This window comes from Pinus tabuliformis, chromosome X (assembly GCF_031772625.1).
Source record: "Pinus tabuliformis cultivar Carrire ecotype Pingquan chromosome X, CPIR1, whole genome shotgun sequence".
Taxonomy (NCBI): Eukaryota; Viridiplantae; Streptophyta; class Pinopsida; order Pinales; family Pinaceae; genus Pinus; species Pinus tabuliformis.
Genome location: NC_142308.1, coordinates 405,988,478 through 406,012,784, shown reverse-complemented (window position 1 = coordinate 406,012,784; position 24,307 = coordinate 405,988,478). Strand labels below are relative to the sequence as shown.

General features: G+C 38.4%; 1 protein-coding gene and 1 pseudogene across 1 annotated transcript; one reads left to right on the top strand and one right to left on the bottom strand.

Moving 5' to 3' along the window:
* Positions 1–3,904: 3,904 nt before the first annotated feature.
* On the top strand, positions 3,905–4,429 carry LOC149140229 (UDP-glycosyltransferase 72B1 pseudogene; annotated as a pseudogene).
* A 1,293-nt stretch (positions 4,430–5,722) lies between these two features.
* LOC149140228 (fasciclin-like arabinogalactan protein 21) lies at positions 5,723–6,460 on the bottom strand. Its single transcript, XM_089450930.1, has one exon. The coding sequence runs from the start codon at positions 6,458–6,460 to the stop codon at positions 5,723–5,725; it is 738 nt and encodes a 245-aa protein (XP_089307056.1).
* Between the last annotated feature and the right edge of the window lie 17,847 nt (positions 6,461–24,307).

Sequence of the window (24,307 nt, the reverse complement as noted above, 5' to 3'; positions counted from 1 at the left end):
ATTAAAACATTGTTTGCAGGCTATCGCGGGAGCTGAGCGTTTGCTCCCTGAAAATATACCTTCAAGGTTCCTTAGGTGGATAGCAGAGCTACTATACTTGACATTGGCAGTTTCTAATGTCGGGCTCTGTAAGGCCAGGATGCCCTTTTTGCTTTTTTTTTTTTTTTTTGGGTAAAACAAGAGACACATTGTACCAGAAGACATATAGGGATTCCGCAGAGGATTCTGTTAAGGTTAAAGTCAAATAACTATGAGTAAAATTCATAGGTACTTTTTTGAAGTACTTATTCTATTTCAAGAAAGATCATTCTATTGTACTAAGCAGTGTGAAATGACCCCGCTTAAGTAAATACTGTGTTAGTTCGAATAAGTTTGATAGAATTTAAAATAGGCCATGAACTACTAAGATTTGGCAGAGCTTTATGAATGTTCAGTTAAGTTAGCAGGCTGTTGTCCAGAGGCACAGTTTCAAAGAGAAAATGCCATCTGAAATGAACACTGTTTATTTACTTGTGGAAAATAACCATTAAATAGTCCAATTGAGAGGCAAATGCCAGTATGCAGCCTGCATTTTTTATTATCAAAAGAAGTTAAAGCTTGTTATGCATACCAAATGACAAATACTAATCATTCACATCGCAATAAGGGTTGGAAATTAATAATTCTGGAGGCACCAAATACAAGAGTTCAATACAACGATAAAGCTTATTAATAAACGCAGGGTAGCATTGTCATGCAGGGCACACCAATCACCCATTTGCTACATGAGTTTCCAAAGCATCACTGGACTCTGGCATGATTAGCATTCAACTTGCATTTTACGAGATAGTAAAACTCATCACTGGACTCTGGCATGATTAGCATTCAACTTGCATTTTACGAGATAGTAAAGATACATGGACAGGGTATCTCTAGAACATGACATCATGCTCCTGAGTAACAAATCTAAAAGAAATCTGTATAAACAAAACAAATACATTTCCAACTGGCTTATCACATATTTCCTTAAAATTTGTGATAGATAACCTACCATAAACAATCCAAAACTCAAACTGGACTGGACGATCTCTTATATCTAAACAAGACTGGGGACTTGAGGCTGTTGTGCAAATTACTGCATACACATTCCATGACAACCTGTACTACAAACTTTCAAATATAATCTGAGCTCCCATATCCCTCTCAAGGAATTATAAGTTTTTCTCCAGCATAGATGGTGTCATCAGTGTACTTATTTGCAGATTTTATTTGATCAACTGAAACCTGCACTCAACCAAGGAAACAGAACCAGTTACACAAGACTTATACAATGGATAGAAGGGAACAAGATGGCAACTTTAGTTTCACATGCATTCAAAAAGCTGAACAGCAACTACGCTAAGAAATGCTCTACAATAAGGTGGAACAAAGAATAAAGATACTTGATAAATAGAGTGAGACCACTCACCAAAATACAAGAGTTCAATACAACGATAAAGCTTATTAATAAACGCAGGGTAGCATTGTCATGCAGGGCACACCAATCACCCATTTGCTACATGAGTTTCCAAAGAATCACTGGACTCTGGCATGATTAGCATTCAACTTGCATTTTACGAGATAGTAAAGATACATGGACAGGGTATCTCTAGAACATGACATCATGCCCCTGAGTAACAAATCTAAAAGAAACCTGTATAAACAAAACAAATACATTTCCAACTGGCTTATCACATATTTCCTTAAAATTTGTGATAGATAACCTACCATAAACAATCCAAAACTCAAACTGGACTGGCCGACCTCTTATATCTAATCAAGACTGGGGACTTGAGGCTGTTGTGCAAATTACTGCATACACATTCCATGACAACCTGTACTACAAACTTTCAAATATAATCTGAGCTCCCATATCCCTCTCAAGGAATTATAAGTTTTTCTCCAGCATAGATGGTGTCATCAGTGTACTTATTTGCAGCTTTTATTTGATCAACTGAAACCTGCACTTAACCAAGGAAACAGAACCAGTTACACAAGTCTTATACAATGGATAGAAGGGAACAACATGGCAGCTTAGTTTCACATGCATGAAATGAACACTGTTTATTTACTTGTGGAAAATAACCATTAAATAGTCCAATTGAGAGGCAAATGCCAGTATGCAGCCTGCATTTTTTATTATCAAAAGAAGTTAAAGCTTGTTATGCATACCAAATGACAAATACTAATCATTCACATCGCAATATGGGTTGGAAATTAATAATTCTGGAGGCACCAAATACAAGAGTTCAATACAACGATAAAGCTTATTAATAAACGCAGGGTAGCATTGTCATGCAGGGCACACCAATCACCCATTTGCTACATGAGTTTCCAAAGCATCACTGGACTCTGGCATGATTAGCATTCAACTTGCATTTTACGAGATAGTAAAGATACATGGACAGGGTATCTCTAGAACATGACAACGTGCCCCTGAGTAACAAATCTAAAAGAAATATGTATAAACAAAACAAATACATTTCCAACTGGCTTATCACATATTTCCTTAAAATTTGTGATAGATAACCTACCATAAACAATCCAAAACTCAAACTGGACTAGACGATCTCTTATATCTAAACAAGACTGGGGACTTGAGGCTGTTGTGCAAATTACTGCATACACATTCCATGACAACCTGTACTACAAACTTTCAAATATAATCTGAGCTCCCATATCCCTCTCAAGGAATTATAAGTTTTTCTCCAGCATAGATGGTGTCATCAGTGTACTTATTTGCAGATTTTATTTGATCAACTGAAACCTGCACTCAACCAAGGAAACAGAACCAATTACACAAGTCTTATACAATGGATAGAAGGGAACAAGATGGCAACTTTAGTTTCACATGCATTCAAAAAGCTGAACAACAACTACGCTAAGAAATGCTCTACAATAAGGTGGAACAAAGAATAAAGATACTTGATAAATAGAGTCAGACCACTCACCAAAATACAAGAGTTCAATACAACGATAAAGCTTATTAATAAACGCAGGGTAGCATTGTCATGCAGGGCACACCAATCACCCATATGCTACATGAGTTTCCAAAGAATCACTGGACTCTGGCATGATTAGCATTCAACTTGCATTTTACGAGATAGTAAAGATACATGGACAGGGTATCTCTAGAACATGACATCATGCCCCTGAGTAACAAATCTAAAAGAAACCTGTATAAACAAAACAAATACATTTCCAACTGGCTTATCACATATTTCCTTAAAATTTGTGATAGATAACCTACCATAAACAATCCAAAACTCAAACTGGACTGGACGACCTCTTATATCTAATCAAGACTGGGGACTTGAGGCTGTTGTGCAAATTACTGCATACACATTCCATGACAACCTGTACTACAAACTTTCAAATATAATCTGAGCTCCCATATCCCTCTCAAGGAATTATAAGTTTTTCTCCAGCATAGATGGTGTCATCAGTGTACTTATTTGCAGTTTTTATTTGATCAACTGAAACCTGCACTTAACCAAGGAAACAGAACCAGTTACACAAGTCTAGAAGACTACAACATGGCAGCTTAGTTTCACATGCATTCAAAAAGCTGGAACACATATCCCCATATTAAACCACGTCCTAATCAGAGAGTTGCTATGATTGACAATCTAGGCCATGACATTGCCACATCACATATACACTACATCCACTTTAATTATAATTTCTTTCTGACGGGCCTTCCGCCGATTCTCGGAATAGATTTGCCAGACCCTCTTCTATACAGATCTGATATTTCATTCAACTGGTTCATTCAACATTCCCTTCGGCTTCAGGAAGCTCATGGAATTCTGATAAACACATGCCAAGAAATGGAACCAGCACAAATAAAAGCTCTCAAGGAAGGAAGGTTCTGAGCGCTGTTGAAATGACCCCTTGTATTTATCCCGTTGGGCTGCTAATAGCTTTGTCTCTTTCAGAATCTGAAGAGAAGTTTGAGAAGGAGGGCTGCCTCAAATGGCTGGACCGCCAGCCCGCCTCGACAGTTCTGTTCGTTTCTTTTGGGAGCCGCGGCACCCTGTCGGAGAATCAGATTCAGGAACTAGCTTTGGGGCTAGAAGCAAGTGTGCAGCGGTTCCTTTGGGTGTTGCGTAAGGAGCCTCCTCCTCCAACTGAATCCACGATGACTACCGAAGCAGATATGAGGGAGGTTCTACCTGAGGGTTTCGAGACTCGAATCCAGGACCGTGGATTTGTGGTGGATTCATGGGCGCCTCAGATTGCTGTCCTCTCTCATCCATCCACAGACGGTTTCCTTTTTCATTGCGGTTGGAATTCAACGATCGAAAGCATCTTACATGGAGTGCCGATGATCGCTTGGCCTCTCTTTGCTGAACAGAGAATGAATGCCTTCCTTCTAGTGAAGGAGATGAAGGTGGGCATTGAAGCGTAGAAGGGCGCAGATGCATTGGTGAAGAGAGAGGAAGTGGAAAGAGCGGCGAGGGAATTAATGGAAGGAGAGGGGGAATGGAAATGAAGAAGGGGATGGCAAAATTGAGGGGAAGGCCCATCATTGAGTGACAACTGTCTTAAGGATGGAAAACATCACGAAAATGGTTTCTAAAAAGCGCAATATTCTCAACTGCCTACGACATTCCAATAATCTGAACCGCCTACAACATTTTTCACCGACGATCTAATGGCTGGAGTTTATTCCATCGTCTAACAATCGATCTAAAGGGCCATAACGAGACAGCACGGCATGGAGGGGAGTTCCTTTCAGAGGGAACGCCTTACGGCGTAAATATTTCCGAACTCCTGAAAGGGTATACCTATCCACTCTTAAAACTATTTTGCAGATGGTGCAAGGCTTTATGAACCACAACCCCATGCCAGAATTCAGAGAGTTCACTCACGCAGTTGCATAAGCATTCGTGCCATAATCCTAGATTTACTTCTCTGAGCCCATTAGACTTGAATGCTATTCTTCGACACAAAAAATTGCAGACTTCTTCATGCATGGCAAATATCAGTGCTAAATGGTGTTCAACATCCTTGTAATTATGATAAATTTCAGGTGATTGAATTACGATATAACTTTCAGGCAATTTAATTTGATTTGCAGATTCCAAAACATTTTAGTAATCAAATTTCCTTAATATTCTGCAATCTTGAATTTCATTACGTGTGCTCTTAACAACGCTCAGCAGACTTTGCTAGTTTCGATCAGAAGATTGCACCCTCACATTTCTTTGAAGGATCTGGATGAAATGGCATGTTTATTATTATTACTGGCAATGCAGTATCTATGGCGATCTGGCCTCTTCTGTGAATTCAACTCGTTTACTGGCATTCCATTTTAGTTTCTCTTTGAACCATCTCAGCTCTATGGTTGTTTCCCATCGATAAAGAAAATCCATGGCTTAAGGAGATTCTCATGACAGAGAAAAGAAATGAAAGCGCGAAGTCATACTTGACATACAGAAAATTAAGAAACCATGAAAGAAAAGAATTAAAGGAATCAGAACCATTATATAAATTGCCATTGTTCCATTACAGTTCAAGCAAAATGTGGCTTCTTGATAGAGGAACATAACATGCTGCATTCATAGACATTTAATTGCTTGCTTCCTGGACATGATTTCTCATGGATACCACTGTACTCAAATTGCAAAGGCAAAATACATCACAAATACACAGACAACAACTAAAATAAAAGAATCTTTAGCTCCTTATTGACCTACTACTACTCATGATGATCACCAGTGCTGCTGTTTCTGTAAAACCCCATCTGATCCTCTGAGCTCATCAAGAGGGACCGAAGAATCTCGCTGCTGTCGCTGGAAGCCCACTCCATCGGATCCACAGAGCTTATGAGCGGCCGAAGAATCTCATGCACGACTATCCATCTGTTGCTGAAAACATCCGCAATCTTTATACCCACATAATTGACAGAGAAGGGTTTGTTGTCGCTCACAACCAGCGATTGCCCGTGGAGGAGAGTCTTCAGTCTTGTGCCCGCCGGAAGCTGCACCAGATCTGCCAAAGGCAGCCTCATGTTGGGAACCACATGGTACCTCACATTGTTCGAAAATTCTTGGCCTTCGCTTGAGAAAACGGAATCGTCGCTGAGAGTAAAGATGGTGAGGTTTTGCAGGCGCAGAAGCTCAGGGGACTTGATGCGCATGGCCAAGGCGAGGATGCTGTAACCGCGATCTCTAAGACTGAGCGCTGCATCTTGCAGCATGAAGGGCGTTATGACATTCAGGGGATGATCAGGACCAGGACTAGCTGATGATGATGGTGATGGTGACATCATTGCAGGAACAGGGGCTCCCGCAGTTGTGTCATAATTACTGTGATCAAGATCAAGATCAAGAAGCAGCTTGTCGACGCCATGGATCGCTAACAGCCCGTCATTGAGAATGTCAGGATGCGAGACAAGAACTCCATTAATGTACACTGGATGATACTCGGCCGGCATCTGAGTGGAGGGAGAGATGGAATCTTGGCGGCCACCTCCGTGAGAATTACCTGTGACGACGAGGCTGCAGTGGGCGGCAATGGCTTCCAGGTTTGTTCCGTTGGGCAGCTTTTGCAGATCGGCGTAGGTGAAGAGGCCCTTGGCGATGTGGTGGGAGAAGGCCCATCATTGAGTGACAACTGTCTTAAGGATGGAAGACGATCTAATGGCTAGAGTTTATTCCATCGTCTAACAATCGATCTAAGGGCCCATAACCAGACAGCGCGGCATGGAGGGGAGTTCCTCTCAGAGGGAACGCCTTACGGCGTAACAAGATTCTCGGTTGGAATTCTGTGTGGCCAAAAGAATATTGAGTTACGAAGTCAGTGAGAGCTACGGATGGCAATACGTTGTAGAGACATATAATAGCCTTTGATCCCTGTGATCTCGTTCTCTTTCGCTCCCAATAGGACAATTGATGCATCATATTAGTGCACATATCACGCTTCTCTATAAGAAACTTGACTCCTCCAAAAACAGATAACAATATCAATAACACACAAAGCATGAATGGTATTTCAGTTAAAGCGTTTGGAGAATACATCGTTTGGAGTGTAAGGCGTTTGGATTGGGAGGAGGTCCACGGAGCTAAGGAGTGGCAACTATGTATGTATTGGAGAGGCGGTGTGGGTGCCGCAACGTATGAAGACTGTCAAAAGAACAGAAAATAACGCACAGTTTCGTTGCGCAAGTGGGGAGAGCAGCGTAGTAACTTGGTATGGGCAGCGTGCTAGTCGAAGGAGAATCCTACACAAAAGATAGCATTCAACACATAGAGAATTGCATAAAACTCAGGTGACAGGAAGAGCGCAGGTGACAGGCGTCGGAGGAGCCCATGCTGGTGCCTGAAAGCCTGAAGCGTAGACAAAGAACAGAGGAGTTACTATGACAGAACTGGCAAAGAATGCAGCTAGAATTTATCTGATGGCACATTCATTACATTTGGGACTAATAGTAGAATTGTCATGCACAGAGACGCCACAAAACCAGTGGCTCAAATTTGAGTAGGGTAGGAAATCCCCTGCACTTTTCATACCATGTTAAACATAACCATGGGGAAGACCAAATATGAAGGATAAGCATTGAATGCATTATTATTCACAATAATACACATTTATAATACATAGGAGTGACCCTTGGTTTCACATTCCAAGTGGTCTCTTGGACTCCATTAGACCGTTCAGCGCCCACACCTTAACCCTTGGCAGATTAGGTGTCCAACAGATTTAAATTCTGGATCCAACGAGCACCACCCTGCATACTTTGGACAGACCCAGAGTGAGATAAACTGGAAATCATGAAATAATGTGTTTCTTGTCAATATTTTGGAGGGAAAGAAAGCAAGCTACTTTTTTAGTCGCATTTTCAATTTATTTCTTTGAAGGTCTATTCAAATTTTAAGTGTACGTACTCATCTGATGCGGAATGAAATTTCAGATCCAACCAATACGCAAAATTCACTTAATGGTTTCTCACGTTTACAATTCCTCGACTCCTTCAGAATGTAACTTTCTCTTTCATAAATATAAAAGTTACAAAGTTTTCCATTGGAAAAATAAAAGAATTTCATTATGAATATTCAGCGCAATGTCGTCCAAATTTTTTAGACCAAACATCAGAATGGAATGCAAACTAAAGAGGGAAAACCAACATCACTAAAAAAAAATCCCCTTGCTGGCAGACTAAATAATATAAATATGAAACAAAGATTCACAAGTAAGAATAAATAAAGCTGCTATGGTTTCTGTAGGTCAAAATAAACAGATAGAGCTAGAGATTTGGAAAAAAAGAACAGCAGCATATCTTCAACAAAGAATAAACAGAGAAAATAAGTGGAGAGGTCTGTCCCATTGAACAGATAACATCATAGAATTTTGTTTTGATCTGGCTAAAGTGGTTCAGAGGAGTAATTGTTATCATCTCCACCTGGCTTCAAACCACACATGTGACATGTTCACTCTTCATGAGCTAATTGTTGATTGAGGCTTTCCATAAGCAATGAAAGTGTATCTCACTCTTGCTTACAGGCCAGAGGGTGGGGTGAGTCTTGAGAGAAGTTACATAAAAATGAAAAATAATATCATAAAATTATCCAAGACAGGCAAACAATTAAAAAATAAGCATCTGAATATTATCATTATCTATAAAAATAAGATGAATCTTGCCAAAAGAATTACTTGTGAAACAATCTGGTCTCAAACAAATATAAAGAAGGCAATAAATGGGTATACATGGGTAATCTGGCATTCTTAAAAGTCAGTCATACAAATATCTGTTGCTTATAATACCTTCTGTTCATAAGGCTCGTATATGGGAATTGTACTGCACGAAGTAGATAGATGAACCACACAGGAAGCATCAAATGAAAACTTTTACATCTAAAATTAAAGTCCAGAACTGATTCTAAAAATAGGTTAGGAATGTAGTGCGATTGGATGATGTCTGGAAAGGCATTTGGTAGAACTATGACAAACCTGGTTAGTTAAAAAGAGGATATCTCCACCTGATAGGGTAAATGTATGTTTTCTCTTTTGTTACCTTACAGATCTTCATATCTTCCTACCCTTTAGCATATCCGACACACTATGGAATGTCCTCTCCCGCAACATTTACAACAGGCTAATACAATAGAATCAGTTCAGCGGATTCAAAATGATCCTCTGTTTTGATCTCGAATAGTACTTGGACTCATTCATTTGCAACTTTCTTGATTATTGAAATATGTCTGCATCGAGAGCCTACTGATAGAAACCGAAAAGATGTAGCGTGGGGTACCAAGACATGTTGAGAAGGAAAAAATCGATATGATAGGGGTAAGGAAGAGGAGATTGGACAACAGGCAATACTCACCTGCTCTCTGACTTCATCTGAAATCTCTAATAAATCATATGGCATGCCATCTAGAATACGATCTAGTTCTTCGGTCAGAGCATGGAATCTACCCGAAATTGCTTCACCGTCCAAAGCCTGGATCACGCCATTAAAGTTGAAACCCCAAATTAATCCTCCGCCGTGATTAAAAACCATGAAAACAAACCTCTATGTAATGTGTAGCTGAAAGATAAAGAAATGTGCTCAAACACAATTTTATCTATGAAAACAGGTGAAGCATTGTGTATTCCAAATGATTTTCTGAACGACCAAGAAACATATTGCCCAGAAAGAGTTGATGCAAAGGAGAGGCATAGAGAAGAGAATGAATGAAGTGATCATTACCAGGTACAGTTTGCTGCCATCATGGCAGAGTTGAAGCAGTCTTCTTGCCTTCTCTCCCTGGCAGCGACGCCAATTAATGTTGTTCCTTAAGAAACCAACTTCCCGGTTGTAGGGAAATTGTGCTTAAGACATTAATAAATATTATTTATTGTCACTTATTTGTCACTTAGATATATGTTGTGTCTTTAAATGAAGGACCTGGAAACTTGGTCTTTAACCCTTAGTACATGTATGACTAGAACATTTCAGAATGCCATTTTTTGCTAGATATAAATGATGAATGAAGAAAGCTTGAAGGAAAAGTTAAAGATAGTATGTTGATCTTTCACAAAAACTACTATCCATCACTTAGAAGAATTATGGAAATGAGAACTGAATCATAGACAATATGTTGCTTAACACAGAAACTACTATCTGTGACTCTAAGAGAAGATAAAGATAATATGTTGGTCTTTCACAAAAACTATTATCTATAACTTAGAAAGGAAGGTGGGAACTTCAAGTATAGGAGCGCTCTTTTAAGGAATTTTAACTTTATCTACATAAGCAAATAAAGGCCTGCAGTTTCATTACTATACTTGAAAGAAGAAAACATAACATGACACATAACACAAAAGGTTATAAAATTATACCCGACAACTCATGGAAACTTATGATTCTTTCATTAATCAATAATGGTATCAGGAATACAGTGGCCTAGTCTCTGGGTTCTCTAAAATTCGAACCCTTTCTTAGTAAATTTTCCTCTTTTTATACATTGTGGAATAGTTGTTGATTTCTGAAACTACCCAAATTATATAACTGCTTTTCTAACTATATGAAGTAAAAACTATTACAGAATTTTACAAAGGGTAAAAGACACCTCAAAGAACATGAAATAACAAAAACATAACTGGATTTAGAAGGGGATGATAACTGTTGGCTTGCTTTGTTGATCCGCTGCCGAATTCCTCTGTAAATGCCCTAATGATGCTTAATTCGTTTTAGCCGTAATGAAATACATTTAGTTTGTGTAATCCTGGGCTTACATGGGCATTCTGATTGGCCAAAATGCAAAGAAACATACCGGATTGTCTTCCTCTTCAGCTTCGGCTCTAACCCTGATTTTCCACTTTACACAGCGAAATTAACGCGAACCTTTGATTAATACGGAACTCAAAAGAGTTAATCTTGCTTTATAAACCTATCAAATCTGCCCATTCAGCGCTCCGTTGACTTCCATCGCAAATCGCAATCGGCCCGATAATCACTGTAAAACTTAACTTACGCACCCTTAGGCCGCATAACTATGGAAGTGTTGGACTTATGCGTAAATCCTTTATATCTGCACTTTTCTATTGTAAACCTTTTATAATGAAAATATATTATAAAACATGCTTTTTCCGCTTTCAATACGGGCTCCGCACAATTTTCGAGGTATACCTTTCCGCCGATACATCCCACCGTAGATCTGCGCTTTTCAGATCAAACGGTCTATAAAGGTTTCGGGTGGGACATAAGCCTGGAGAATACCCGCCAAAAATGGGCGGTTTCCTCTCTCCACCCGACTTGAATGATATAAGTGGGACCGGATGAGTTCCAATAAAAACCATTTACTGTTTTTGCTCCGCCCGAAAACCTGCCTTATAACTTGAAATCTGCATTTTCCTATGCCTTGCGGACCTGCCGAACTTATATAACATAATATATATCAACTATCGGATCTGGCACGTCGTAAATCGCAACCGGCATGCCATATACATATATATAAAGTGTTATGCGATGATCGCGGACCCGCCGGGCTTATAAATCATAATATGTATATGCTTCGGGGCCGGCCTTTCTATTATAACCCTTTACAATAGAAATACATATAGAACTACGTAAACAAAATACATATGAAGGGCTTTTAACATAGTGGACCTGCCAGACTTTACAATAAAACATACATATCTTTCGGGTTCACTATCGTGAAACGCAATTGGCAAAAGAACCAACATATATGCATAAAGGCATTGTGGACCCGCCGGAGCTATTAAACACATTATATATGCATTTGGGTCCGGCCCTTATCTCATATCGCAATCAGCGGGATCACATATAAGCGCTCTGTGTTATTTCGGACCCACCGGAACTTTGCAACATAATACATATATGTTTTGGGTCCCGTCCGCGATCGCAAATTGCAATCGACACTATCAACAGAACCAGTCATATATATCATTGCGGACCCACCGAACTCTATAAAACATAACTTATAGTATTTCGGGTCCGGATTTAACCCTTTTAACACTTGTTTCTTTTGCAACTCCAACACATTACTTTGTTTCTTTTGTGCTTTGATTCCGATATACAATTTGTTACATCTCCCTCTTGCCTTATCTTTTTTCAAAATATTTTCCAAGTGATTTTTTGAATGAAACAAAAAGATAAATGTTACAACACCATGTATTAACACAAGTGCAGAAAACCAAGGTAGGCACAATCTATTCTCTTTTCTTTGTCTTTATGATCATTCCAAAAGATGGTTTGGTTAGAAGATTATTGTGTTACCATAAATTTGATTAGGAAATCGATACATGAGGAGTGAAAACTCTTTGGGGCTACTTACTCAATACAAGCTACAACATGTTCACTCCTTGAAGCCACCCACTCAATACAGGCTACATCATGTTCACTCCTTGGGGCCACCTACTCAATAAGGCTACAACATGCCTCCATAGACTTGAACCTAGGTGGGTAGGGTGGCAAGCCACAATCTTAACCACTTAAGTAAAGAACCATCGGAAAACCAATATTATTGTTCTAAAGTGTTAAAGAGTTAGGTTTGTCATAAAATTTACATGAGTTTACTATTGTTCATATGATTTTGATTATTGGGATTTTTATTTTTTTATTAAAGATCTGTTACAAATTATAATTGTAGGAGTGTTATAAAGGCCGACTATAATTGTAGGAGTGTTAAATGTTCAACTACATATACATATGCAGGGATAGGGTGTGGAATTTAATACATGCTCTACATAATGGATAGGCATTGCCCGTTGTGGAGGGCATTTTGATAGAATCCTCTGAACTCACGCAAATCATTGTTGGTATTTGTTTGTTTGTTTTTTCGAAAACTAAGCGATTTTATTCATGGACATTGAATTTATTTAACCCTCTTTTTACAGGAATAGATGACAAAGATTCCAGATAATTTTTTAGTAGCTCTAACACCTAGATACTAAACTCTGAATTTGGACTGGTGAGCAAAACTACTAAACTTGAACTATTCCAAAGATTGTTACAGAAAAAAGCCAAACTTATTGAATACCAAGCAGAAACAGAGCAACGGAGAGGATCAAATCACAACAAGCTCTTCTATATGCCGCATCTATATGCCTATGTTCTCCATTTGCACAAATATTCCTGAATCAATTTAGTTTGTGCATTACATCAAGCCCAACTCTGGATTTAGTGTTGTGGTGTTTTGGGATTCCTATGAGGTAGCCATGGACTCTTCGTAGCATGACTATTTTGGATTACTTTATCGGGCTAGTTTTATATTTACCTATGTAAACAAGGGCTACATAGTAGCTAGTACATGTCGCTTAGCTTAAACATAACTTAATTAAACTAAAAAACAATAGACATAAAGATTTCATCACAAAAATAGAACAACTAATAAAATATTGTATTGTTGAATGCCATCACCAAAAACTAAGAAATATGATTAACTAATATTGATTATATTAACATATATACACTTTAATATATATGTGTGTGTGTGTTTTATTTTTTATTATTATATATAATTTTTTATAATTAAATTTATAAAATATGTTTTTAATATAATATTAAGTCATTTTAAATTGAAAATATGGAGAAGAATATAATTTATGAAAATGAAAATAATAGAAAACAAAAAACAAAAACAAGAAAATTAAATAAAAAGGAAATAAAACTAAAAACCTAAAAAAATAGTAACTAATAAAAATGGAAGTTACTAAACAACCCATAATAAGACCTCAACCAATCACCTTACAAATAGATAAATTTAAATAATAATACTAAATAACAAAAATTGAATTCCCAGCGTTAAACTATGGATAAAAGCATAAATATTTGGTCAAAGACAAACTAATATGGAGTCAAAAATAAAATAAGTATAATAAGCCTTTATATTTTATTTTTAAAGCCATTTAATAAAAATAACTATAGTGTTTCTTACTTCTCTTTTTACCCTTGCAGCATGGTTTTTGACTTCTTTGCTATCAAAAATAGTATACACAAAAATTGCATTTTCTGCAAGTATCCTCAAATTTTATATAAAATTTAAATATTCTATCCCGGTGTCTTATGTTGATAGAAATATTCCAAACATTATTTGGAGATGACATATAAGCACATACTTGTTCATTTGATAGAAATATTCCAAGCATTATTTGGAGATGACATATAAGCACATACCAATATAATCACATACCAATGTCAAATATGAGAAGTTCCCCCATAAGAAAATTGCTTGTATTTTTTCAAGTATGTATTCGGATTTATGGCCTCTTGTTTATTTATTTATTAGTTTCTATTCAGGGATGGAAGTTCTACAAGGTTTAGTAAAATTTTGTTATTTTTATCTCATCCTAATGTCCCTCCAGCGACCACTTTTGTCCCAAATGACACAACTGCTGAAGGTGGGATTTTATATGGTGGGAATAATGGTATCATTAATGTTTATTATTTCCGCAAACAACGTATAACGGGATATTGATAAAATATAAGTTATTTTGTAAAATTTAGTTACAATTTTTTATTAAATAACAATGATTAAGAATTTTATTTTTTATTAAATTTTAAACATGCAAATAATATTTGTAACTAAAGATTAACATCCTTTATCAAATTATATATATTTTAATTATGTCCTACCATGTTTATCCTCACCAAAATTATAGTTACTTCAAATATGATATAATATCTTTAACTATTATATCTGTAATAAATTTGTCATAGCTAATGTCATAACACATGTATAAAAAATTGTATGTAAAACACAGAAAATAATTAATTTTAATTATAAGGTATTTTATGATGATGATAATGAACATTCATTGAGATCTATATGGTCCACTAACCCTTAAGTAAGAGATATTTTTTAATATTTTATTTCTATGCTCAAAAAGAAGGGAGAGATCAAGTGCTTCTAAATCACCACAATTTTGTTGATTCAAAAGGTCAAGAAGGTTGGTAGTGTGACAATTTTTTTAAAAAATTAGATTGAATGTGAGTATAAGATGGACAATATAAGAGAAAGCACTTTTCATCTTTAACCTTCCTAGGATCACACAAGTGACGAACTCTGTCATCCCATGGTGTTTTGGGAATTAACCAATCTCTAGTTTCACTATGAATCTCATGAGAATTAGTTCTAATATTGGCTATGTTCATTTTCTTTTTAACACTAGTCAATATAGAGAGATCACTTCCTTATAATATACTAGTTTCCTTTTTCCCTCCAACTCATTATTTCCCCACAATTTCTCCTTAAATTTGGAAGTAATAATATTTTTAATATTATCTGAATTTTGCAAGATGATCTCCTCTTTTATTCCCCAATGGTCTAGCCAAGAATGGGCATCCTTGTGCCACCCTCACTTGAGTTAAAGGTGGGGGCTTTGGTTAGAGTTAGAAGCAATTTTAGGAAACTTCTTAGCATCCAGTTGCATAACCTCTTCTTATACATTAGATACCTAGTCATAGCCATGCTTTCAATGGGGGAAATGATTTCTTCAATTAGGAGGACAGGGTAGGGCGTATTTCCTTTAATCTTAAGGTTGTAAGTTATGGATTGCATTTGGATTTGTTCAATCTTTCTCCATGTGTCTCTCTAGATATACTGCAACTCCAAACCTCACATCCATATAAACTAACATGAGTGACAAGAGTTTTAAAGAGATGCTTATTTTTATCCTAAATCTAAAGATCTTTCGACTTACAATTGTTTTCAAGCCTATATAAGCTTTCCAACCTCTATTTATCATTTTCTCAATGTTATAATTCCAATTGAGCTTACGATGGATATCAATTCCTAGATATTTGTGCGATGGAACTTCCTCCAAAGAATTGTTGTCAGAAATGAAAGTATTATAGGCGATATTTTTGGATCTAATTATCATGACTTTAGTTTTGTAAGTATTTACAATCATATCCATCTTGGAGTAGAAATCATGGAGGATTTAGAGTTGTTTTCCAGGATCATAATGTTTCCTTGCCAAAAGAACAATATCGTCAACATAAATGAGAAGAGTTGTGACCATACTAGTGAGTGTAGGGCCAACACAACCTACATCTTCCAAACAATCTTCTAGCTTATTAATGTATATGCCAAAAAGTGTAGGGGATAAGGGAAACCCTTTCTTGACTCTAATATTGGATTTAATCTCTTCCAACCAACCTTTAGTATTCCTAAGCTTGGAAATGACATTCTTGTACAACCTTTTCACAACAACCTTAATCTTGACAGGAACCATTATCTCTTCTAGCCTCTTCCATAGCTTTTTTCTAGGAATGGTGTCAAAAGCTTTTCTAAAGTAAAAAAAAATGACAAAAGAGATCTATTTTATTATTGTGAAATTCCTCTGCAATTATCTTAAGAGTAACAAGATAGTCCATGATTTAATTATATCTCTTAAACCCATCTTGGCCTTTAGCTATTTTAGCATGGATTTCAAGCAAAAGGCTAATCTTATTGTAACACTCTCCTCGCACATCTAACCAAGTAACTAATCAACCAGGGTAAACATGTGACGAGAGGCTACTATGATTTGATTCAACCTCATATGTGACCTTAAGGAAGTGGAATCGATGGAAACACAACATACAGACCTTCCACATCAGCTCCAAGACTCCCAAGAACCATCCCAACCACTCAGGCATCTAGCCCCTGGGTCCTGTAGCACTCCAGGAAACTCTCCTAGGTTGTAGCTCAGAGATGCCTGGCAACATACAAATCTTCAATATCGTTCTTTGAACTATTGGAATGGATTGGGGTTTGGATCAAGTCAAATGACATTTCAACTCTGTTTTCACTCAAGACATGCATGAACACCCTCAACTTGACAAGGCTTTCGACCACTAATGCTCAATAGTTTATAGATTCAATGAATAGATGGAGAATCCTGACTGTACCAGCAAATACATACATAAACACATATGAATGGCTAGCTACAGAAAGTAAATGAAGCTTGCAAATCTAATTTATTAACGCGAGGATAAGATGACAGTTATCTGGCATTAGATACAGAAGAAAACATGAATAACATATTCAAGTGCAAGCTTATAACAGAGGAGAATATGGGAATTGGACATGTAACAACAAAAGAAGCTTGTATTATTGGAATGAAGATGAGATGCTGGGAGGAATAGAGCATCCACAGTCTCCAAAAGTTGAAACTTTTAGCCATTTATAGGCTTTTTACAATACTCTCGAACTCTCTAAGGCTCGAGATGTCTTAATCTATCCCCTCTGTCTTCTAACTACTTGATGTCGTAACTAGACAACATGAGCTCAGAGAGCTCTATTTCTAACAAACACGGTAATCAAATGCTGGTAATTTCACCACGCTGTCAGGTGGTTCACTCGTGCCAGCGTGTTCCATGATCATTACTGTTGGTTCGGCTACATCGTGTTGTTGTTTTTCCCCTTTCAGCCATGTGTTCTGTTATTTCAGTTCAACTGTCCGACTATCAAAAACACTGACAAAGCCAACAAATTTTCTCCCCGGGTGACTGGTGGGAAGTGGGGTACGGGGTCGTTGGATGGTGTGGATCGACGATTGGGTTGTTGGTTAGGCAGCGGAGATCGAGCCAAGGAAGAATAGATGAGAGAGTGCACAGGAGCCATCGGATCGATATGATCAATGGACAGGATCATATCGCTAATCGCAGAGGTGAAGGGTTGGCGGACAGTGCGATGAAATTGTGATATGTCGATGGGCGATTAAGTAATGTGCGATAGCCGTTAGATCAGCGAATGAAATGGACGACGGAGATCGGAGAAATGAGAGCGCAGCGGAAAGGAGATGAACCGAGAGCAGACCCACCAATTTTATGAGCGTGGGTGTATAATTTTTTAAGTCTGGCTTATGGCCAAAGTGGAGCAAGAGGAGACATGGACCGTCGGAGCTAAAATAGGGGACATTTCCGTTAAAATAGCAGCACTGCACCTCAGGGCTAACATTGGCTCCTTCTGGGGATGAAAGCCTCCTTGTGAGGTTTCAAGAACTGCAGACTACTGCCTTTCCAGTAACAACCAAAACAAACTTATCTCCTAGTGTTCCATTGGGCATGGAGTTTATTTGCATAGAAAACAAAAACTGAAAAAACCTATTACAATATTAAGGCCTTAAAGCCTCATATGAAGTAAAGTTTCAAAAACCGCCCATTGACTGGGCCATCAAAAACACCTTCCCCCTCCAAATTGTGCAGAATGAAAGTATTGTTCATCTGAACTTGAGCAATGACAAACGGTCCCATCCATAAGGCATCAAATTTACCATGGTTGCCCTTCTTTTCCTTCAATGCATCCCATTTGAGAACCCAGTCACCAACCTAAAAACTGTCCATTTTTGCCTTTCTATCAAAGGTTTCTTTGATCTTCTTCTGATGAATTCTTGACTTCTCAACCAGTTGTTCTCTGATCTGTTGTAATTCAACCAAGTTACTCATTCTCCTCGCCATGTCGTTCTCTTCATCCTGTTCTTCTTGCAAGAATTTGGCCATAGGGAGAATCAGCTGGATAGGAAAAACAACATCAATGCCATAAACCAGCTTAAATGGAGAATTTCCTATGGACTTCTTGTTGGTAACTCTGTCAGCCCACAGTGCAAACTTCAACTTGGAATCCCAGTTCTTTTTTTTTGTCCTCCAACAGTTTTTTTATTATCCTTACAAGACTCTTGTTAGATGATTCTGCCAGGCTATTTCCTTGAGGATAATATGAGGTAGAATGCACCAATTGAATGCCCATGGATTCACACATGTCCACCAATTCTTCTGCCTTGAAAGTTGTTGCATTATCAGTGACTAGTTTGGTTGGGCAACCAAATCTAGTGAAAATATTCTCATTCAAGAACTTTAAGATAACATGATGATTATCATTTTTAGTGGGTATATCCTCAATCCATTTGGTGAAAGAATCAGCGGTTACCAAGATCCATTTGTGATGGCCACTGGAATGTGGATTGATCTCACCTATGAAGTCCAAGCCCGACTGCTGGAAGGGGCCATTGGTATGTACCGGCTTCGAGGGCAGAGATTTTAGCTGTTGTCTTCCTGCAAACCTCTGAAATTTGTCACAAGACTTCACAAAAGAAAACACATCAGAGAACAGAGTAGGCCAATAATGCCAACCTCTCAGGATCTTATGGGCTGTGGTTTTCTAATAATGATGCCCCCCATAGATGCTAGAATGGAACTGGTGCATGACTTCCACTGATTGTCCTTTGTCTAGACATCTCAAGAGGATCCCTGATGGGTCTTTCCAATAAAGTAGGTTTTTAGTAATGCAGAATTTGGTTGATCTGAGCTTAATGGCCCGGGCTTGACTTGAGCTATGTCCTGGAGGAACTTCTAGCTTCTGCAAAAAATGAACTACACTAGAATACCATTGACAGGTGGCTAGATTTTCAGCCAAAGATTGATTCTGCTCTTGCTCTTCTGCTACTTCCTCTGTCCGCTCACCACCTGAATTTGAACCTATGCAATTGATGTCTAACAAACTGCAATTTTCCTCAGCCATAAGCTTAGCCAAGCCCTGGCCTTTAACAAGCTTGGTGGGCTTCACCTCTATGTTGAACTCTATGAATTTTGCAATCCATTTAGCTCTCTTTCCATCAATATCTGGTTGAGTTAGGACATCTTTTACTGAGGCTGAAGGTACATACGCAACCACTTTGGAATGCAGAATATAAATTCTGAATGCCTTTAAAGATTTTATGAGAGCATAAGCTTGTTTTTCAATAAGGTCATACCTTAGTTCAACCTCCCTTAGAGTTTTGCTGAAAAAGGCCATAGGGTGCTCTACACCTTCATCATTTTTCTGCAATAGAATTGCTGCAAGTGTATCATAAGAGGCAAAAGAGAAGATATAAAACTCCCTGGTATAATCTGGGCTAATTAGAGTGGGAACTTCCATGATAGCTTGTTTTATGGCTTCAAAAGAGCTTCTTGCACCATCTATCCATTTTATTTCTGATCCTTTCTTCAGCATGGAAGTGATGTGCTTCACTAGCTCTGCAAAGTTTGGAATAAACCTCCTGACAAAGTTAATCTTACCCAGGAAAGATTGAATGTCCCTTTTTGACCTTGGGATGGACAATGTCTGAATTGCTTGAACTCTTGCTGGATCGATCTTCACACCTTCAGCAGAAACAATATGTCCCAGAAGTTTGCCTTCTTCTAGAGAAAACTGTGACTTCTTTGGGTTCACAAAAATTCCAAACCGTCTGCATTTTAGAAACACCTTCTTCAAATGTTGCAAATGGTCCTTGTGACTGCTGGAAAAGATTGTTATGTCATCAAGGTAAATAAGGACAAACTTGTCCTTCTCTCCCACAAAGGCTATGTCCATGGCCCTCTAAAAAGTAGCCCCAACATTCATCAGTCCAAAAGGCATCTTGGAGTACATGAAAGTGCCCCAAGGAGTAGTGAAGGCGGTCTTTTCCTGATCTTTTGGATGTACAACAATCTGATTGTAACCTGAAAATCCATCTAAGAAAGACATGACTCTAGCCCCTGAAACTTTTTGCAGCAAGTGTTCCATCTTAGGCAGGGGGTAGTTGTCTTTTTTAGAGCATTTGTTCAGATTCCTGAACTCAACACAAAGCATGATTTCTCCATTCTTCTTTTTTACTACCACAAGGTTAGCTATCCACTTTGAATACCTTAGGGGAACTATGATCTTGGCATCCAACAGCTTCTTGATTTCCTTTTCAATCAAAGGCAATAAGAGAGCGCTGATAGGTCTTAATTTCTGCTTAAAAGGGATGGTGTTCTTCTCCAGTGGAATCTTATGCTGAATGATGTTGGTGTCATAGGTCTTGAGATCATTGTACTCCCAAGCAAAAATATCAGCAAATTGTTTCATCAGGGTGCAATACTCGGAACTTTGGGCAGAAGACAAGTGAGTGGACAGATTTATGTACTTTGGATGGGCTGGACTCCCTACATTATGTCTATGAACTGCAGACTCATTTTCTTTTTTGGCAGGCTTATAAGGTACATCATTATGATCAAACAACTTCTCTAGGGGCACCAATCCTTTGGGTATATGGTTACTAGGCAGCTGAACAATGCTATCCTGACCAATCTCGTCCTTTAGCTTGGACTGGTTGCATTCTTCAATGGTTTCGTTTTCTTGGTCAATGTGCATTTCAGAAAATTCATCAATGACTTGTAAAAACCTATTAATTTCATCATCATCTTCAAAAACTTTCCAGTATTTGACATTGTCAGGCAGAGATGGTCTATATTTCACCTGAACTTCATAAGTCAATTTAGGAGGCAAAGGAGGAATAAACGTGCTAGTAGACACAACAAGGGAATCAGCAAGCTGGTTCTTCATTCTAAGGATGTAAGAAATGCTGAAACTATTAAAAGAACCCTTGAGCTTCCATGCCTCAACTCTGTATGCTTTCAACCTTGGATGCTTTGATTGGAAAGTTTTGTTGACCTGCTGAATGATAAGGTTTGCATCTCCAAACACCTTCAGGCCTTTGATGCCCATTTCTTTAGCAGCATTTAAGCCCAATGTCAAGGCTTCGTACTCTGCTATGTTATTTGTGACCTAAAAATTTAACTTGAAAGATAAAAGAATGCATTCTTGTGTGGGGGACACAAGGACTACACCTGCCCCTGTAGCTTCCTTAGAGCAAGCTCCATCAAAGAACATGTCCCAAATTTGTGGGCCTTCTTCCTCTCTGATCTGGCAAACCACTTTCCTAAGTTGCATGGAGGCCAACTGGGATTCTTCACTCTGAAGAATACAGGCTCCAAAATCAGTGTCGATAGCATAGATGGGATGATTAGTGGGATTCCTTTCATCACTGATGATATAAGCCAACTGAGCTTCTCTATATAATCTCCTACTCTCACCTCCAAAAGTTGGGACAACAACATAGGACAGATCATTTTGCAATGTTCCACCTAATCTCTTGATCCAACCTCTGGAAATCAACATGCCAAACTTGGGGGGTACATCTGCTACCACAATATCCATCATCACGCTCTTCATGGGCAACTGAGATAAGGTGATGGCTAGGTTTTTTATTAACCCTGTTATCACTGACAAAATTCCAATGCCAAATGTCTTACATTTGTTTGATGCTAAAGGTCGGTGCTAGTCTAAGTTTGAGTTTTTGTTTGCCTTAGAGTCTGAGTCTTATGAGTCAACTATGTATTCTCGTTCATCACCGGTCATTCTCATTCATCCCCAGTCTCATTTCCATGTGTCAACTCTGTTCAAAGGTTATTATGTGCTACAAAGCCCTTTAGGTAATTTCGTAGCGCATAAGTCAGTTTTAAAGTGATTTCGTAGCGCATAACTCATATTTTGTACTCGCTGCGCTACGAAATTGGGAATTTGTCTTAATCCACAACAAATCTCACCCAGCTGTTAGACTTATCAGAATCCGCTGTGTTTTAGATCATTAGGTGTCGTGGTACGGGCACGTGTTGCAGTTGTTGCTGAGAAGGAGACAAAGGGTTCGCTTGCGTGCCTCAGGATACAGTCTTGACACGAATAGTCCAGTGGGTTCAATTATCTGTTTTATTTCAATGTGGTATTCTGACCCGTTCATGAAACACAATTAGAAGAACAAATCAGTTGATGTTGTTGGGCGCTAGGGATTTTATAACAGGTGGCAATGGTTACATCTGGGTCAAAAGGAAGTTTTATTAACATATGACAGCTGACGAATAAAGTTCGAATGTTTCCTATGAACCATTATCATTTATTTAGTTCACAGTTTTCTCAAAATGGGTCCATGGATAGCCTTTTGGTATGCAGCTTTTGGGGAGGAAGGAGTTTTCCTGCCAAATGATTTACGGTGATAAATGAGATTGAGGGATCAGCCGATGATGCCATTTGGTATTTTTGTTATGGGTTCGGTGAGCTTCACAGGGTTGTTGCTGTTCATGATTTTTTGAATTCTACCTTCAATTGCTCAGAGGTCTGATTTCATCAGCATTGATTGTGGAGGTACTGCTTATTTCACTGATAATACCACTGGGCTTCAGTGGATTCCTGACGTAGGATCTGTGACTAGTGGCAAGGCAGTAAAAATCAATGTTTCGACTGAAACCCGTCGACAATAGATAATAAGAAGTACTGTTATGCCTTGAATACTACAGAGAGGACACGGTACCTTGTTAGAGCAACATTCCTATATGGCAACTTTGATAATAGCAGTGCATACCCAAAGTTCGACCTCTATCTTGACACCACGCGTTGGATCACAATAACAATTGCAACTGCAACAGATGTATATGTTGAAGAAATTATCTTGAGAGCAGCATCTAGTGCAATTAATGTGTGTGTTTCAGATGCTTCAACTGGTGTTCCATTCATATCCACTCTGGAGTTGCGCGTTCTCAATGATTCAATGTATGTAATAGATTTTGAGGAAGATTTCTTCCTGAAGGTTACTGCAAGAATAATTTTTGGTTCCAGAAGTAAGGAACCCCTACGATATCCAGATGACCCTTATGATCGTATCTGGAACTCAGATGCAATTGAGCCAAACTATCTTGTTGGTGTGGCCCCTGGAACAAAGGCAGTCAGCGCAACAAGGAACATTTTTACAAACACACATGAGCAACCACCGAACGAAGTGATACAACACAGGAAGCAAAGAGAGGACTTGGAGGATCTGCTGTCCTTGTTGCTCGCAATCGATTTGCAGTCCTTGACAAGATTCATAGCTAAGTGATGATAAAAAATCTCAGAAATGAGGTGACTAAGAAGTGTAGTCTTCCAGCAACTGTAAATGCAAATCGCAGATGAAAGAGACCGATGGATATGTGGAGGGTAAGGGTCAAAGGAAATGGAGAAAGCAGTCAATTTGAAGGCGGAAGTTTTGAGTGTGCAGGCAGAAAGTCCAATTTCTGAGTGTTTGTTCTATGAACCCCCTCGTCTGCCTAGCTTTGGATTTTCCATTTATTAACTGTGATTTTATAAATTCATGTAGCCATCCACTTCTCTTTTTCCTTGATTTTCTTGTCAGAAATCCAACCGAGGTTTCTCATCGAGTTAGAAATGGGTTCTAATATGAAATCCCCGCGCATATGGTTGGCATTCTGGTTTGCAATATGTGTGCAGATGTGCTTGGCATCATATCAGTTCAGAGTTTGGGGCCCTAGGGGCTGGATTGTGCCTACTGGAAATGAAACCGAAACCTATAATCAGTGGGCTCAACGCAACAGGTTTCATGTTGATGATGATCTCTATTTCAAGTACAAGAAGCAGGAGGACTCAGCGCTTCTTGTGGCACAGGCAGCTTATGAAACCTGCAATACTTTGAATCCTATAGCATATTATGATGATGGCAATACAGTCATCAAGCTTCGCCATTC